Source organism: Ranitomeya variabilis, chromosome 5 (genome assembly GCF_051348905.1).
Source record: "Ranitomeya variabilis isolate aRanVar5 chromosome 5, aRanVar5.hap1, whole genome shotgun sequence".
NCBI lineage: Eukaryota > Metazoa > Chordata > Amphibia > Anura > Dendrobatidae > Ranitomeya > Ranitomeya variabilis.
In genome coordinates this window covers 586,073,966-586,090,503 of record NC_135236.1, presented here as the reverse complement: position 1 = coordinate 586,090,503, position 16,538 = coordinate 586,073,966, and the positions used below count along the sequence as shown (strand labels likewise).

Genomic DNA, 16,538 nt, shown 5'->3' with positions numbered 1-16,538 from the left:
TACACCCCTTTGTCTCTGGGCTTGTACTGGCCCTTTAAAAGTCTGCACAAAAGAAAAAAAAAATTTTTATTTTTTTTCTATGTCAGTTCACCAGCTCCTGCTGGTACCGCCACAGCTCCTGCTGCAGTCACACACAACCGGCGTCTCCAGGTGCTGCTAACCACAAGCTACCGCAGCTACTCTCGACACGGCTCTGCACGGCTCCACCGCTGCCGCTTGTCACCTTCGTGACCCCGCCGAGTCACAGCCAACGCTTGTCACCTTCGTAACCCCGCCGAGTTACCGCTGGACGCTTGTCACCTTCGTGGCTCTGCCACAGCAATTAACTCCACGTGTGCTAGCGGGATCGTTGCCAAAATTCTCCACCAATTGTAAGGTTTCTCTTACTGAGAGTGTTGGGGGACACTCGCTTAGCCGCGATATTTAAGCACACAGCATGGGTTTTTATATCAAAACAGTTCATACGGTTTATTAAGCCACGTAAACCGGGTTTAAACACAGTTCATTACATAGAACACAACAGGCACCAACAGTCTCTTTGGTACCTGACGGGAGCTCCTGCTCCACCTTGCCGACTCTTCAACAGCCTTTGGGTAAGCTGCCTAACGGGGATCACCAACTTGCCTGGTCAATACACAGTAGTCAGTCCAGACCTCACCGAAGGACTCCAGCTTCCCCACACTCTGTTAACCCTCTTCCGGGTAAGCTGCCTAACGGGGATCACCAACTCGCCTGTCCGGCACACAGTAGTCAGTCCAGACCTCACCGAAGGACTCCAGCTTCCCCACACAGTAACAGACACCGGCCCCGCAGATCCTGGTGCTCACCTCGTACTCACAGGTCCTGGACCCCGTCCTCCACCTGTTAGCTTAGGTCCTGGACCCCGTCCTCCACCTATCAGCTTAGGCCCTGGACCCCGTCCTCCACCTGTCACAACAGGTCCTGGACCCCGTCCTCCACCTGTCAGCTTAGGTCCTGGACCCCGTCCTCCACCTATCAGCTTAGGTCCTGGACCCCGTCCTCCACCCGTTACCTTAGGTTACCAGGATCACGCCGGTGGCCTAGTCCATGTTCTCAGGTGCTTGTAGGACCCTGGTCATTCCCAGGCCAATCCAGCACCTTCACCTTGTTCTCTGGTGCTTGCAGGACCCTGGTCATTCCCAGGCCAATCCAGCAGCATTCAGGACCCTAGTCATTCCTAGGACAGTCCTGCATCTTCGCCTCGTTCTCTGGTGCTTGCAGGACCCTGGTCATTCCCAGGCCAATCCAGCAGCATTCAGGACCCTAGTCATTCCTAGGACAGTCCTGCATCTTCGGGACCCTAGTCATTCCTAGGACAGTCCCCGGGACCCTAGTCATTCCTAGGACGGTCCCACCGGTCAGCGTTGTTCGGGACCCTAGTCATTCCTAGGACAATCCCCGGGACCCTGGTCATTCCTAGGACAGTCCCCGGGACCCTAGTCATTCCTAGGACGGTCCCACCGGTCAGCGTTGTTCGGGACCCTAGTCATTCCTAGGACAATCCCCGGGACCCTAGTCATTCCTAGGACAATCCCCCCGGCCAGGTCCATACACAGGAACCACACAGGTTTCACACAGGACCTGCCGGACACGCCTCCCATGTGACCCACAACCTGGTCACATTATATACCTGAAACCACACCCCTGGATGGGTGTGTGGATGTGTGGCTAGTCTGACCCTCCCGTCTCTCATGACTAGCCTAGTAAGTCACCCAAACTTAATTATACACATTGCAACAAAACTCTTGAGGGACTACAGGTCCCAGCATAACCACAATACATCTGACTTACTACGCAGACTCCTTCCGCGACACACATCGGCCATTCATAACACTGCCGATTACAGGTACACCATGAATATCACCACAACAGATACGCTTCCATGCATATCTCACAGAGCGCACAGAGCGCCCCCTAGCTACCACAGGGGTCACTACACCATCACATATATCACTATATATATATATATATATATATATATATATATATATATATATATATATATATATATATATATATATATATATATATATATATATATATATATATATATATATATATATACACCGTATTTTCTGGTGTATAAGATGACTGGGCGTATAAGACGACCCCCAAAATAAAATATGGAATTTGGGATATGCCTGCTGTAGAAGGGGGTAATCTTATACGCCCAGTCATCTTATACGGCGTGTGGTTCCCAGGGTCTGAAGGAGAGGAGACTCTCCTTCAGGCCCTGGGATCCATATTCATGTAAAAAATAAAGAATAAAAAATATGGATATACTCACCCCTCCGAGAAGCCTGGCTGTCACCGCTGCAAGGGTCTGCCTCCGTTCCTAAGAATTGCAGAGCGTGAAGGACCTTCGATGACGTCACGGTCTTGGGATTGGTCCGTGACCGCTCATGTGACCGGTCACCTGACCGTGACGTCATCGAAGGTCTTTCACGCTCTGCAATTCTTAGGAAAGGAGGCAGACGCTTGCAGCGGTGACAGCCAGGCTTCTCGGAGGGGTGAGTATATCCATATTTTTTATTTTTATTCTTTATTTTTTACATGAATATGGATCCCAGGGCCATACCCGGCGTATAAGACGACCCCCGACTTTTGGGACAATTTTTAGGGGTTAAAGAGTCATCTTATACGCCGGAAAATACGGTAGGTATATACATATATATATATATACACCCCTCAGCGGCGCTCCAGCTACGTTCCGATCCCAGGGATGCTTTGCGCGAAGGACCTTTGTGACGTCACGGTCACATGACCGCAACGTCATCTCAGGTGATTCGCGCAGTGCATCTCTGAGAATAGAAGCCGCCGCGTGCACCGCTGAGAGCCAGGAAGACTCCGGGGGCTATCAGAAGGTAAGTATATCCCTATTCATTTTAATTCTTTTTTTTTACATGAATATGGATCCCAGGGCCTGAAGGAGAGTCTCCTCTCCTCCATATCATGGGTACCCTCCGCACATGAAGTGCTCACTTAACGCATGGTGGGCATAGCCACAGGTATAAAGTGAGCGTTTTAATGCAATCCTATGGCTGCGGGATCGCCGTTATTCCGCAGAAATAATGAACATGCTGCGGAATTTACCGCTATGCGATTCCGCAGCGGGAAAATCCGCTGCATGGGCACAGCAACTGCGGAATCCCATAGGATTGCATGGGAATGCGTTTAAGCATTTCCGCTGCGGCAAAAAACACAGCAGAAACGCATAAAAAACTCAACGTGGGCACACAGCCTTATCCTAAGGCTGGAAGTTTTTTCTACTGTACACAATTATATATTTATAGAACACAGCCTCTACTTCTGTTGGTCGCTAACAGCCATATCAATGTAGAGGTTCAATGACAGGCGGCTACACACAGTTTGTGTTCTAACTTACCGGGTTTACGGAGACAGCTAACCAAGAGCCAAAAACAAAATGAATAAAATATAAATTTATATAACTTATTCAATTCACAGAAAAATACAGGCTATCTGGGAGTGTTTCATATGTACTTATTACACAGCAGAACATTGGTTTATACCTTCTTTTTACAGCAGCATTTCAGAGGCTTTTTTTTTTTTTTTTTCATTTTACAGCCGGAGTGGTGCTTCTAATCTAAGGTCCCTCACTCTACTCTCATACTCACCTGTCGCCCTCTTCACCTTTTATCACCGTTGCCGACGTCCATCTCCAGCAGTTTGTGATCTGCTGGATCACTCAAGTGTTCATGAAGCAAGCCGGAGGTCACAACTCAATGCAAGTCTATGAGTGCTTCGTTCTGGCCCTAATAGACTTGCACTGAGAGATTGTGACGTAACTTCTGGCCAAGGTTACGGTTACAAGATGGTGCTGCAGGACCGGCGTGGCACGAAAAAAAAACCGTAAAGATGACAGAGGGTGAGTATAAGACCGGGGTCTGGGAACTTATAGAGCACCACTCTAACGATGACAAAAACAACCCTGCTGGAGTGGTACTTTAAGGTAGCTTGCACAATAATTGCTTAAAGGGATTGTGCTTTCTCAGAAGAATAGTTTGAACTGTAGACTGTCGAAACAAATACGATTCTGACTCCCCTGTATGACATGTGACCGCATATATGAGATATGCATATTTCCAATCACATGCCAACTAGTCTCACCCGGCTTCTCTCATCAGAAATAAGGTAACTACAGGAGTTCTAGTCTATTGCAGTCTGTAGGAGCAATAAGGAAATTGTGAGTGTATGCATCACACACTGTCATGATTTGGTAGTCTAGATTTCCACAGCTCCTGCAGACTTTTCTTCTCAGATGAGACAACCCCAGTAACAGGTCAATGTGAAGTAAGCCTACTTTCACACTAGCGTCGTCTTGCGGCCGTCACAGTGCATCGTCGCGACGGATACGTCCCAAAAAGTGAAAAACGGATGCAACGCATCCAGTATTTCGACGGATCCGTCGGAAATCCGCCTTACTTTTCCGTCGAAAAACTGCATCCGTTGTGTCCGTTTTTACCATCCGTTTCATCCGTTTTTACGACGGATCCGTTTTTCCTGTGGGATTCTCCCAAATGTGATTGGATAGGGAAAACTATATACCTTTATATATATACCTATAAATATACCTATATATCTTTGAAAGGGTTTAGAGAAAGTGGCAGAGATGGAAGGAGTACTTGGGAGGATTGCGAGTGTGGTAACAGATGTTATTTTTGAGACAAATCGCCTGGATATTATTGTTCGGGAGAAGGAGAAAGCGGCAAGACGGAGGATGCTTCTGCATCGACGTCGACGTCTATGGATTCATCCCATTTAATGCACTGCGGATGACCCGGGGCGTCTACTCTACTCTGTACATGGAGCTGCGTCAGAGCCCTGGCAAATTTTTTAATTATGTCCGGATGAGGCAGGAGCATTTCGATTTGTTGCTGGAAAAAGTTGGGGATGTAATCCGAAGGCAGGATACACGCATGAGGTCTTCCATCGCACCGGCGGAGCGGCTGATGGTGACACTGTGGTAAATTTTTACCAGATTGTTTTACCAAATTGTTACCAGAATGAGGGACCACTTTGCCGAGTATTTTGTATCACCTGTAGGCAGAGTGCCCTGGCAAGATAACATAGTGTGAGATCTTTCTTTCTTGTCTCTTTCATTTCTGTTTCGGTACCAAGTGGTTTTGTTGACACCAAGTTTAATTAATTATTTTCCAAAACTGTGGTATTCTTCGTAATAAACCAAATATTTTATACCTTAAAACGTGTTGTGTAATTTTTTTTTACCTTTTATTTGTGACCATACCAGCATATTTTCCTAAATGATTGCACTGAAACCAAAAATTGATTTTGAAACAAAATTATTTTTATTTTCAATCTTAAAACCCTTATTTTTTTTTTCTGGTTCTACATTGTTTAACCAGATAACATTCCTTTTATTTTTTTTTTTTTGCTCGACATTTTTTAACAAGATAACACAACTTTTTTTTTTTCCATCAAATTTTTTTGCAAAAAATTATAGAATACAATTTTTTATTATTACCAAGAGAAATCACAGGTCGGCAAAGTGTGGGGTGGAAATACTATCGGAGGAGCTAGAAGGTTGGACCACGTCGATAGGTGGGGAAAGCCTACTGCGTTGGGGTGCAGTGGGATGGGGTGAAAAAGCGGGAGGCTGAGCAGGGGAGGGTCTTGCAGGGGTAGGTGGAACAAAAAACGGGGAAGGAAAGCTTGACGAGGAAAACATTGGGGAAGGCATTGTGATTTGTGGCCGGGATGGGAATTGGGACTGTGTTTGGTTTTGGGACTGGGGTTGGTATTGGGACTGGGGTTGGTATTGGGACTGGGGTTGGTATTGGGACTGGGGTTGGTATTGGGACTGGGGTTGGTATTGGGACTGGGGTTGGTATTGTGACTGGGCTGGGAATTGTGACTGGGCTGGGAAAGTTGTAGTGGCTGTGTTGGGAGGTGTGGGAGTTTGGCCTTGAGACATGACCCGCAGTATAGCAGCATAGCTGGTGTGCATTACCTGCATCTGCTGGTCAAGAGATAGCTTTTCCATGCTCCTAAGCATGGATTGGAAAAAAAGGTTTGCTGGAGATTGACTTACATCTGAATGCAGCCTATCCAAGCGATTGCTGGTTTCAGTGCTGGTTTCACTGATGCGTGCTTGCACCATGTTGAAACCAGCAGTCACTTGCTCTCCCAAAATTTTTAAACAGCTTTGGAAGGATGCATTCAGATGTAAGAACTCAGGAGCATAGCTCCTTTCCTGACCCCTCTGTCGCTGCCGCCACGAACCTAATGGTGGTCTAGAGGTGGCAGGATCAGAGGGGTGTGGTAAAGGGAACGCTAAGTCTTGACCAGCAGCTTCAAGTAACGACAGCTGCAATGATGCTCCAGTGCTGGCGGCAGTGGAGGTGGATGGGGCAGAGGTACCTGAAGGGCCAGATGAGGGGTCAGAGGGGTGGGGCCTACCGACGTGGCCCTCGGTGGCGGACTCCTGAGAGATCGCTCCAGAGGGATCCAAGGTTGATGCAGGCGCCGGATGACTAGAGAAGGTGCTGTGAAATAGTAAAAAAAAAAAAATAATATCTTGAGAGGAAAACGACCTGACTGAAACAAAAAAAGTTAGACAGGCAAACATGGTGATTTATTTAATGGGATTTTGAATACTTACGTTCTAACCAGCATGGTTTGCCTGAGGAAGGACAAGGCTGGGCCATATTTATAACGGATCCTTCTCCTTCCTGCTGAACCACTTGGGGCCTGCATCTCTTGGTTAAACTCCCTCCTGAAGCGATCCCTGAGTGACCGCCACCGGTTGCTAACCCTTTCACCTGTAAAGCAAAAAAAAAAGGAATAATTACAACACATTCCGACCAGCTCCAGAAATTACTGAAATTTGACTACTTGCGATCAAGAGTCTGCTGCCTTGAACTTAGGTCCTCCCAGTTGCTGATGACATTATGACAGACTTCTAACCAGAGCCGACGTGTAAGGTACTTGTCTGAATGCCTGCGGTCAGCCATATTCCACAGCGGCTCCCGCTCGCGGACCTCCTCGATGAGAAGGTCCACATCTATTCCCGGGTCCACATCTGTTCCCTGTTTCTCATCTGACTCGGGAGCCTGCTGTGAAACCTGTGAAAAGATTAAAAATAATTTAAAAAAAAATTAGTACACTTTAACCCCTTTCTGACATCTGACGTACTATCCCGTCGAGGTGGGGTGGGCCCGTATGACCACCGACGGGAAAGTACGTCATACGCGATCGGCCGCGCTCACGGGGGGAGCGCGGCCGATCGCGGCCGGGTGTCAGCTGCATATCGCAGCTGACATCCGGCACTATGTGCCAGGAGCGGTCACGGACCGCCCCTGGCACATTAACCCCCGGCACACGGTGTACCGGCGGTATAGGGAAGCATCGCGCAGGGAGGGGGCTCCCTGCGGGCTTCCCTGAGACCCCCGCAGCAACGCGATGTGATCTCGTTGCTCCGAGGGTCTCCTACCTCCCTCCTCGCCGCAGGTCCCGGATCCAAGATGGCCGCGGCATCCGGGTCCTGCAGGGAGGGAGGTGGCTTACCGAGTGCCTGCTCAGAGCAGGCGCTGGTAAGCCTGCAGCCCTGCACAGCAGATCGCCGATCTGACAGAGTGCTGTGCACACTGTCAGATCACCGATCTGTAATGTCCCCCCCTGGGACAAAGTAAAAAAGTTAAAAAAAATTTTTTCCACATGTGTAAAAAAATAAATAAAAAAATTAATTCCTAAATAAAGAAAAAAAATAATATTATTCCCATAAATACATTTCTTTATCTAAATAAAAAAAACAAAACAATAAAAGTACACATATTTAGTATTGCCGCGTCCGTAACGTCCCAACCTATAAAACTGTCCCACGAGTGAACCCCTTCAGTAAACACCGTGAAGAAAAAAAAAAAAACGAGGCAAAAAACAACGCTTTATTACCATACCACCGAACAAAAAGTGGAATAACACGCGATCAAAAGGACAGATATAAATAACCATGGTACCGCTGAAAACGTCATCTTGTCCCGCAAAAAACGAGCCGCCATACAGCATCATCAGCAAAAAAATAAAAAAGTTATAGTCCTGAGAATAAAGTGATACCAAAATAATTATTTTTTCTATAAAATAGCTTTTATCGTATAAAAGCGCCAAAACATAAAAAAATGATATAAATGAGGTATCGCTGTAATCGTACTGACCCAAAGAATAAAACTGCTTTATCAATTTTACCAAACGCAGAACGGTATAAACGCCTCCCCCAAAAGAAATTCATGAATAGCTGGTTTTTGATCATTCTGCCCTACAAAAATCGGAATAAAAAGCGATCAAAAAATGTCATGTGCCCGAAAATGTTACCAATAAAAACGTCAACTCGTCCCGCAAAAAACAAGACCTCACATGACTCTGTGGACTCAAATATGGAAAAATTATAGCTTTCAAAATGTGGTAACGCAAAAAATATTTTTTGCAAAAAAAGCGTCTTTCAGTGTGTGACGGCTGCCAATCATAAAAATCCGCTAAGTAACCCGCTATAAAAGTAAATCAAACCCCCCTTCATTCACCCCCTTAGTTAGGGAAAAATAAAAAAATAAAAAAAATGCATTTATTTCCATTTTCCCATTAGGGTTAGGGCTAGGGTTAGGGCTAGGGTAATTGCTAGGGTTAGGGCTAGGGTTATTACTAGGGTTAGGGCTAGGATTATTGCTAGGGTTAGGGCTAGGGTTATTGCTAGGGTTAGGGCTAGGGTTATTCCTAGGGTTAGGGCTAGGGTTATTGCTAGGGTTAGGGCTAGGGTTAAGGCTACAGTTAGGGTTGGGGCTAAAGTTAGGGTTAGGATTACATTTATGGTTGGGAATAGGGTTGGGATTAGGGTTAGGGGTGTGTCAGGGTTAGGGGTGTGGTTAGGGTTACCGTTTGGATTAGGGTAAGGGGTGTGTTTGGATTAGGGTTTCAGTTATAATTGGGGGGTTTCCACTGTTTAGGCACATCAGGGGCTCTCCAAACGGGACATGGCATCCGATCTCAATTCCAGACAATTCTGCGTTGAAAAAGTAAAACAGTGCTCCTTCCATTCAGAGCTCTCCCGTGTACCCAAACAGGGGTTTACCCCAACATATGGGGTATCAGCGTACTCAGGACAAATTGGACAACATCTTTTGGGGTCCAATTTCTCCTGTTACCCTTGTGAGAATACAAAACTGGGGGCTAAAAAAATCATTTTTGTGAAAAAAAAAATAATTTTTATTTTCACGATTCTGCGTTATAAACTGTAGTGAAACACTTGGGGGTTCAAAGTTCTCACAACACATCTAGATAAGTTCCTTGGGAGGTCTAGTTTCCAATTTGGGGTCACTTGTGGGGGGATTCTACTGTTTGGGTACATCAGGGGCTCTGCAAATGCAACGTGACGCCTGCAGACCAATCCATTTAAGTCTGCATTCCAAATGGCGCTCCTTCCCTTCCGAGCTCTGTCATGCGCCCAAACAGTGGTTCCCCCCCACATATGGGGTATCAGCGTACTCAGGACAAATTGGACAACAACTTTTGGTGTCCAATTTATTATGTTACCCTTGTAAAAATACAAAGCTGGGGGCTAAAAAATCATTTCTGTGAAAAAAAAGAGGAATTTTTATTTTCACGGCTCTGCGTTATAAACTGTAGTGAAACACTTGGGGGTTCAAAGCTCTCAAAACACATCTAGATAAGTTCCTTAGGGGGTCTACTTTCCAAAATGGTGTCACTTGTGGGGGGTTTTAATGTTTAGGCACATCAGGGGCTCCCCAAACGCAACATGGCGTCCCATCTTAATTCCAGTCAATTTTGCATTGAAAAGTAAAATAGCGCTCCTTCCGTTCCGAGCTCTGCTATGCGCCCAAACAGTGGTTTACCCCCACATATGGGGTATTGTCGTACTCAGGACAAATTGCACAACAACTTTTGTGGTCTAATTTCTTTTCTTACCCTTGGGAAAATAAAAAAATGGGGGCGAAAAGATCATTTTTGTGAACAAATATGATTTATTATTTTTACGGCTCTGCATTATAAACTTCTGTGAAGCACTTGTTGGGTCAAAGTGCTCAACACACATCTAGATAACTTCCTTAAGGGGTCTACTTTCCAAAATGGTGTCACTTGTGGGGGTTTTTAATGTTTCGGCACATCAGGGGCTCTCCAAACGCAACATGGCGTCCCATCTCAATTCCAGTCAATTTTGCATTGAAAAGTCAAATGGCGCTCCTTCCCTTCCGAGCTCTGCCCTGCGCCCAAACAATGGTTTACACCCACATATGGGGTATCGTTGTACTCAGGACAAATTGCACAACAACTTTTGTGGTCTAATTTCTTCTCTTACCCTTGGAAAAATAAAAAATGGGGGCGAAAAGATCATTTTTGTGAAAAAATATGATTTTTTTATTTTTACGGCTCTGCATTATAAACTTCTGTGAAGCAGTTGTTGGGTCAAAGTGCTCACCACACATCTAGATAAGTTCCTTAGGGGGTCTACTTTCCAAAATGGTGTCAGTTGTGGGGGGTTTCAATGTTTAGGCACATCAGGGACTCTCCAAACGCAACATGGCGTCCCATGTCAATTCCAGTCAATTTTGCATTGAAAAGTCAAATGGCGCTCCTTTCCTTCCGAGCTCTGCCATGCGCCCAAACAGTGGTTTACCCCCACATATGGGGTATTAGCGTACTCAGGACAAATTGTACAACAACTTTTGGGGTCCATTTTCTCCTGTTACCCTTGGTAAAATAAAACAAATTGGAGCTGAAATAAATTTTGTGTAAATAAAAATGAACATTTAACTTTTTTTCAAACATTCCAAAAATTCCTGTGAAACACCTGAAGGGTTAATTAATTTCTTGAATGTGGTTTTGAGCACCTTGAGGGGTGCAGTTTTTAGAATGGTGTCACACTTGGGTATTTTCTGTCATATAGACCCCTCAAAATGACTTCAAATGAGATGTGGTCCCTGAAAAAAAATGGTGTTGTAAAAATGAGAAATTGCTGGTCAATTTTTAACCCTTATAACTCAATAACAAAAAAAAATTTGGTTCCAAAATTGTGCTGATGTAAAGTAGACATGTGGGAAATGTTACTTTTTAAGTATTTTGCGTGACATAGGTCTGTGATTTAAGGGCATAAAAATTCAAAGTTGGAAAATTGCGAAATTTTCAAAATTTTCGCCAAATATCTGTTTTTTTTAACAAATAAACGCAAGTTATATCGAATACATTTTACCACTATCATGAAGTACAATATGTCACGAGAAAACAATGTCAGAATCGCCAAGATCCGTTGAAGCGTTCCAGAGTTATAACCTCATAAAGGGACAGTGGTCAGAATTGTAAAAATTGGCCTGGTCATTAACGTGCAAACCACCCTTGGGGGTGAAGGGGTTAAAGAACAAATTAACAAGTTCCCCCAAAAATAAACAAATAAAAAAACTCACTGCTGCCTGACCGCGGCGACGATAACGACGCCGACTCTGGGACCTGCTGCTGGGAGGAACTTCTGGTGCAGCAGACTAAAAAAAAAAAAAAAAATAGTTTTGAAGTAGGCATATGTTGTATGTGTACTGTGATGTATGATGAAGTATTTTGTATGTGTTGGGTGCACTGTTATGTGTGAAGCATCTGTTTCAGCACAACTTACACTCTGTGCGCCCCCTCCTGACATTTCTCCACCCATCTCGTCTCCTCCTGTCTCCCTCGCCAGCTTCAGCTTCCTGTGAAAACATAAGTAATGCGTATAGTTAATAACCAACATTTTAAGTATAGCACCCAAAACGTTAGAATTTCAAAATTACCGCAACACGCTGTCACTGTGGAGAAGGGCTCTCATCAGAAGAAGACATTTTTTCCCCGCACTGGCGGCTGTGGTCCCTCTGGGAAGGTGGCTGTGGTCTCTCTGGGAAGGCGGCTGTGGTCCCTGGTAGCTCTGCAAGTATAAAAACCCTTGTAAGGTAATGTACACATTGAAATTGAAGCTGTAGGGTCTGTGTGAAATTAATACTTACATCAGCAAAGCAGCTGTGGTCCCTCTGGGAAGGCGGCTGTGGTCCCTCTGGGAAGGCGGCTATGGTTTCTCGTAGCTCTGCAAGTATAACATTTATCATTACAATCACCCCCCAAACTCGGTAATGTAATAATTTTAAGAACCACCCTGCTGAAATTATCTGAGCAAACCATCCAAAAAAAATTGACCCAATACACACCAGTATGAGCTGGATTCCCTACTGCAATAGTATGTGCAACCTGTAAAACCATTTCACCCTACCACCACCCAAAAAAAAACCTCTTGTAAAATTGAAAAACCTACACACCAGTTCAAAATGTAGATATGTGATTTAGAAAAGAGATTTAGAAAAGATCCCTTTAAAAATAAGATTACATTTCCATTTTAAAAAGTTAAGATTACCTTTTATCGTAAAAAATAAAACCTGAACCAACACAGTATTGCATGTGTGGCCATTTTTACATACACCACTTTGAAATTGACCTTTGTGAAATGATACTACGGACATTTTTAATAAAAATGTTATTACTTCTTTTTTAGTTTCCTTTTTTTTTTTTACCATCACAATAGGAGCTAAAATGCTCTTTATTTTAAATACAAGTACATCAACTGGAAATGGTTTCAACAGTAAAACACCAAAAAATAAAAAAAAATGACAGGAAAATAAACACACACACAAGACACACGCTCACACTGAAAACATATGCTGCACAGACCACACTACTGGGTAAATACTTCACACTTTTTTAAAAAAGGAACGTGCACTCAACCAGTTGCAATGACACATGCACCCACAATTACCCAGAAGCAGGCACACACGAAAGCACACAGGTGCATGCACAACACAGGCGCAAGCAAGCATAACGCACACACACAACAAAAAACACAGCTGTACGCAAACACACAGATGCACACAGGCTATGCAAACACACAGATGGACAAAACTATACAGGTGGACCAAAACAAATGCACACAAAACATGCACACGCACACAAAGACATGCACCCACAGACACACGCAAACATGGCAGGAGTCCCACTGTCAGGATGCTGGCAGGTCTCAGGCTGTAGCTTGACACTGGCTTCGGGCACCACAGTCAGGCCTCTGGCTGCATAGGTTTTATAGCAGGCCTCTGGACGCTGGCAGGTGCAGGACGCTGGCAGGTGCAGGACGATGGCATGCCTCAGAATGGAGCTGGACTCTGGCTTTTGCATGACGATCGCAGGCCTCTGGCTGTATTCAGGTTTAGCTCTTGCTGTATTCAGCATGTGATAATACAGACACAAACACACGCACATAATGCACACGCACACAAACACATGCACACACATGCACATAGACGCACGAAAAATGGCAATACTCACACTGGCTAGCAGGCCTCTGAGCTGGATGCTTGCCGGATGGATGCTTGCCGGATGGATGCTTGCCGGATGGATGCTTGCTGGCTGGCTGGATGGATGCTTGCTGGCTGGAGTCTTGCTGGCAAATGTGGAGGTGAAGGCCCAGGCCAGGTTTATATAGATTTGTGGTTGTCTGGTGTTGTCTGGTGAATTGGCTACAAAATCCTGCTTCTGAGCATGCTCAGTGTAAAAAAAGTATTGCAGCGCTGCATTCCGTCATACGATGTGTCCCGACGCATCCTGCGCCCATAGGCTTCCATTATAGCCGGCAACGTATGCCGCAGGATGCGTCGCGACACGTTTTCCCGCAGCAGACAAAAAACATTACAATCAACGTTTTTTCCAGACGTGTCGCCAAATTACGACGCATACGTCGCACGACGTACACAACGCATGACAATGCGTCGCGATCCGTCGCCAATACAAGTCTATGGGAAAAAAACGCATCCTGCGGGAGATTTTGCAGGATGCGTTTTTTCGCCAAAACGACGGTTTTAGACGTCCGCAGAAAAACGCTAGTGTGAAAGTAGCCTTACTTGTATCTCCGTGAATCACAAGACAGAATATTGACAAGGAATTAAAATCCACACCTTTCTTCCAATCCTCTTGTTGTAGAGTCTGTCAGGTCCAGTTTAGCTTGCAGTAAACATAGCTGCTCACTCTTATTTTGCAAGGCAATTTCAGATTCCTTTAAAAACAAAAAATGAAATGGGGTGGGGGGCAATGTGTGAGTATCGATTTTCTTACTAATGCATTGCAGCAGCTGTAAATAGACCTATGATGGCACGTATGCATCACTGTTGTGTCAATTATGCTGCTTTTCTGTCATGAAACTACTATCCCAGTACATACTACTCTACAGTTACTCCTTATGACTCCGGCATTACATCTCTTCCCATTACTTATGTGTCATTATGCCTACATGCACTGATAGTCCAGCAATGTAGACAATATACTGGTGTCACCAATATGTATAACTACTAATATAACTACTACTCAGCATGCTGTCACTATTCTTCGATCTCTACCATTTCCGGGCTCATTACAGCAGACAACTGTGTCAATAATTATCGCCACTACTACTTCTACATTACAGCTCCGCTAACAGCTTCACTACTACTAGAGATGGGCGAATATTTCAATATTGGGTTGGGCTCACGATCACCGAATTTGCAATATTCGCTGATTTAATCAACAAAATGATCCCCATCAGTCAGACAGCCGAGGTTACCACGCTGTCAAAAGAGCTATTATCGGAGGTATAAAGTTTACCTCCAGTCACTTGTGTCAGCTGATGGGACTGATGATGTCACCGCCGGTCACTGACGCTGCTCTTGCAGCAGTTCAGTCACCAGCGATTCTCAGCCTGGACGGTCGCATCTTGGCACCGTCCAGGTTGAAAACTATTAATCCCCAGACATGGATTATGGTATGGGACACAATGACCGACAGGTGAGGGATATTGTTATTTTTTTATTTTAGTTTTCGTACAGGATTACAAGAGCTTCGGCAAAATTAGGCATTAGGGGAGTATAACTGTTGCTATTTTTCAAAAGAAAAACTGCGTTAAGTCTTATCTACTATATAATTGTCTAAGGGTCACTTCCGTCTGTCCTTCTGTCTGTCTGTCACGGATATTCATTGGTCGCGCCCTCTGTCTGTCATGGAAATCCAAGTCGCTGATTGGTCGCGGCAAAACAGCCACGACCAATCAGCGACGGGCACAGTCCGGCGGCAAAATGGCCGCTCCTTCCTCCCCGCAGTCAGTGCCAGCTCCATAATCCCCTCCAGTCAGCCCTCACACAGGGTTAATGGCAGCGTTAACAGACCACATTATGCCGCGGTGTAACAAACTCCGTTAACGCAGCTATTAACCCTGTGTGACCGACTTTTTACTATTGATGCTGCCTATGCAGCATCATTAGTAAAAAGATCTAATGTTAAAAATAATAATAATAATAAAAAAAAAAGGTTATTCTCACCTTCCGACGTCGTGGCTGTCCTCGGCAGTGCAAGCGGCAGGTTCCGGTGCCAAGGATGCTATGCGAGAAGAACCTGCCATGATGTCACGGTCACGTGACCGCGACGTCATCACAGGTCCTGCGCTCCTACCAACCCTGGGACCAGAAGCTGCCGTGTGCACCGCACACAGGCGCCAGGACTTCAAGGGGCCTTCGGAAGGTGAGTATATGTTTATTTTTTATTTTAAGTCTTTTTTAACCACACATATAGCGTCCACATTGCTATATACTACGTGGGCTGTGTTACATACTGTGTGGGCTCTGTTATACGGCAGCTGTGCAATATACTATGTGGCTGTGTCGGTTCTGTTATATACTACGTCGACTGTGCAATATACTGCGTAGCTATGCAATATACTACGTGCCTGTGCAATATACTACGTCGCTGACCAATGTACTACATAGCTGTGCAATACACTACGTAGCTGTGCAATACACGACGTGACTGTGCTATATACTACGTGGCTGTGCAATATACTACGTGCCTGTGCAATATACTACGTGCCTGTGCAATATACTACGTGGCTCTACAATATACTACGTGGCTATGTTATATACTACTTGGCTCTGCTATATACTACGTGGCACACAGGCGCCAGGACTTCAAGGGGCCTTCGGAAGGTGAGTATATGTTTATTTTTTATTTTAAGTCTTTTTTAACCACACATATAGCATCCACATTGCTATATACTACATGGGCTGTGTTACGGTTCCCTGAAAAATCCCCACAGGAAAATTGCCCACATGGAAAATTGCCCACATGGAAGATTGCCCACACGACAATTGCTTCCAGTACTTTAACCCCCAGAACACTGCGATCAAACATGATCGCAGCGTTCCGGAGCCGGCAGGGGGGCTGACAGTCCCGATCGCTGCCTTGGAAACCCGATGTCGTCATGACGACATCCAGGTCTAGAGAGCTGAGAGATTTCCTGTCATGCGCAGTACGTCAGGAAGTCTCTATGGTCAGTGTGCAAAATGTGCAGCGCTGACAGCTTCTACAGCATGCAAATCTGCATGCTACAGAAGCGTTCAGCCTGCACAAAATGATTGTACCATAGTGGGACAAAGTGTAGAATTTAGAAT

The 16,538-nt window shown here is 45.2% G+C and overlaps 2 protein-coding genes across 7 annotated transcripts in view; both read right to left on the bottom strand.

Moving 5' to 3' along the window:
* LOC143776536 (RUN and FYVE domain-containing protein 1-like) overlaps positions 1-16,538 on the bottom strand; it is a 531,317-nt gene that overhangs the window by 230,821 nt on the left and 283,958 nt on the right. For all 6 annotated transcript variants that reach the window (XR_013215861.1, XM_077265993.1, XM_077265994.1 and 3 more), the window contains one exon: positions 14,022-14,119. Coding sequence is in view for 5 of the 6 variants with exons in the window: in XM_077265993.1 (XP_077122108.1) it covers positions 14,022-14,119 (98 nt within the window). In the remaining variant the exon portion in view is untranslated. The remainder of the gene's footprint in view (positions 1-14,021; positions 14,120-16,538) is intronic.
* Positions 2,880-13,959, bottom strand: LOC143776537 (uncharacterized). Its single transcript, XM_077265999.1, has 6 exons — positions 12,033-13,959; positions 11,823-11,953; positions 11,669-11,741; positions 11,466-11,540; positions 6,662-7,124; positions 2,880-6,545 (listed from the first exon to the last, which is right to left on the bottom strand). The coding sequence occupies exons 1-5, from the start codon at positions 12,129-12,131 to the stop codon at positions 6,891-6,893; spliced, it is 612 nt and encodes a 203-aa protein (XP_077122114.1). The 5' UTR covers positions 12,132-13,959; the 3' UTR covers positions 2,880-6,545; positions 6,662-6,890.

Excerpts from the sequence above, each read along its gene's own strand:
- LOC143776537 (XM_077265999.1), bottom strand. The coding sequence starts at position 12,131 with ATGATAAATGTTATACTTGCAGAGCTACGAGAAACCATAGCCGCCTTC. Across the intron at positions 11,954-12,032 it reads ACCACAGCTGCTTTGCTGAT|AGCTACCAGGGACCACAGCC; the intron begins GTAAGTATTAAT and ends TTATACTTGCAG. Across the intron at positions 11,541-11,668 it reads CAGGAGGGGGCGCACAGAGT|TCTGCTGCACCAGAAGTTCC; the intron begins GTAAGTTGTGCT and ends TTTTTTTTTTAG.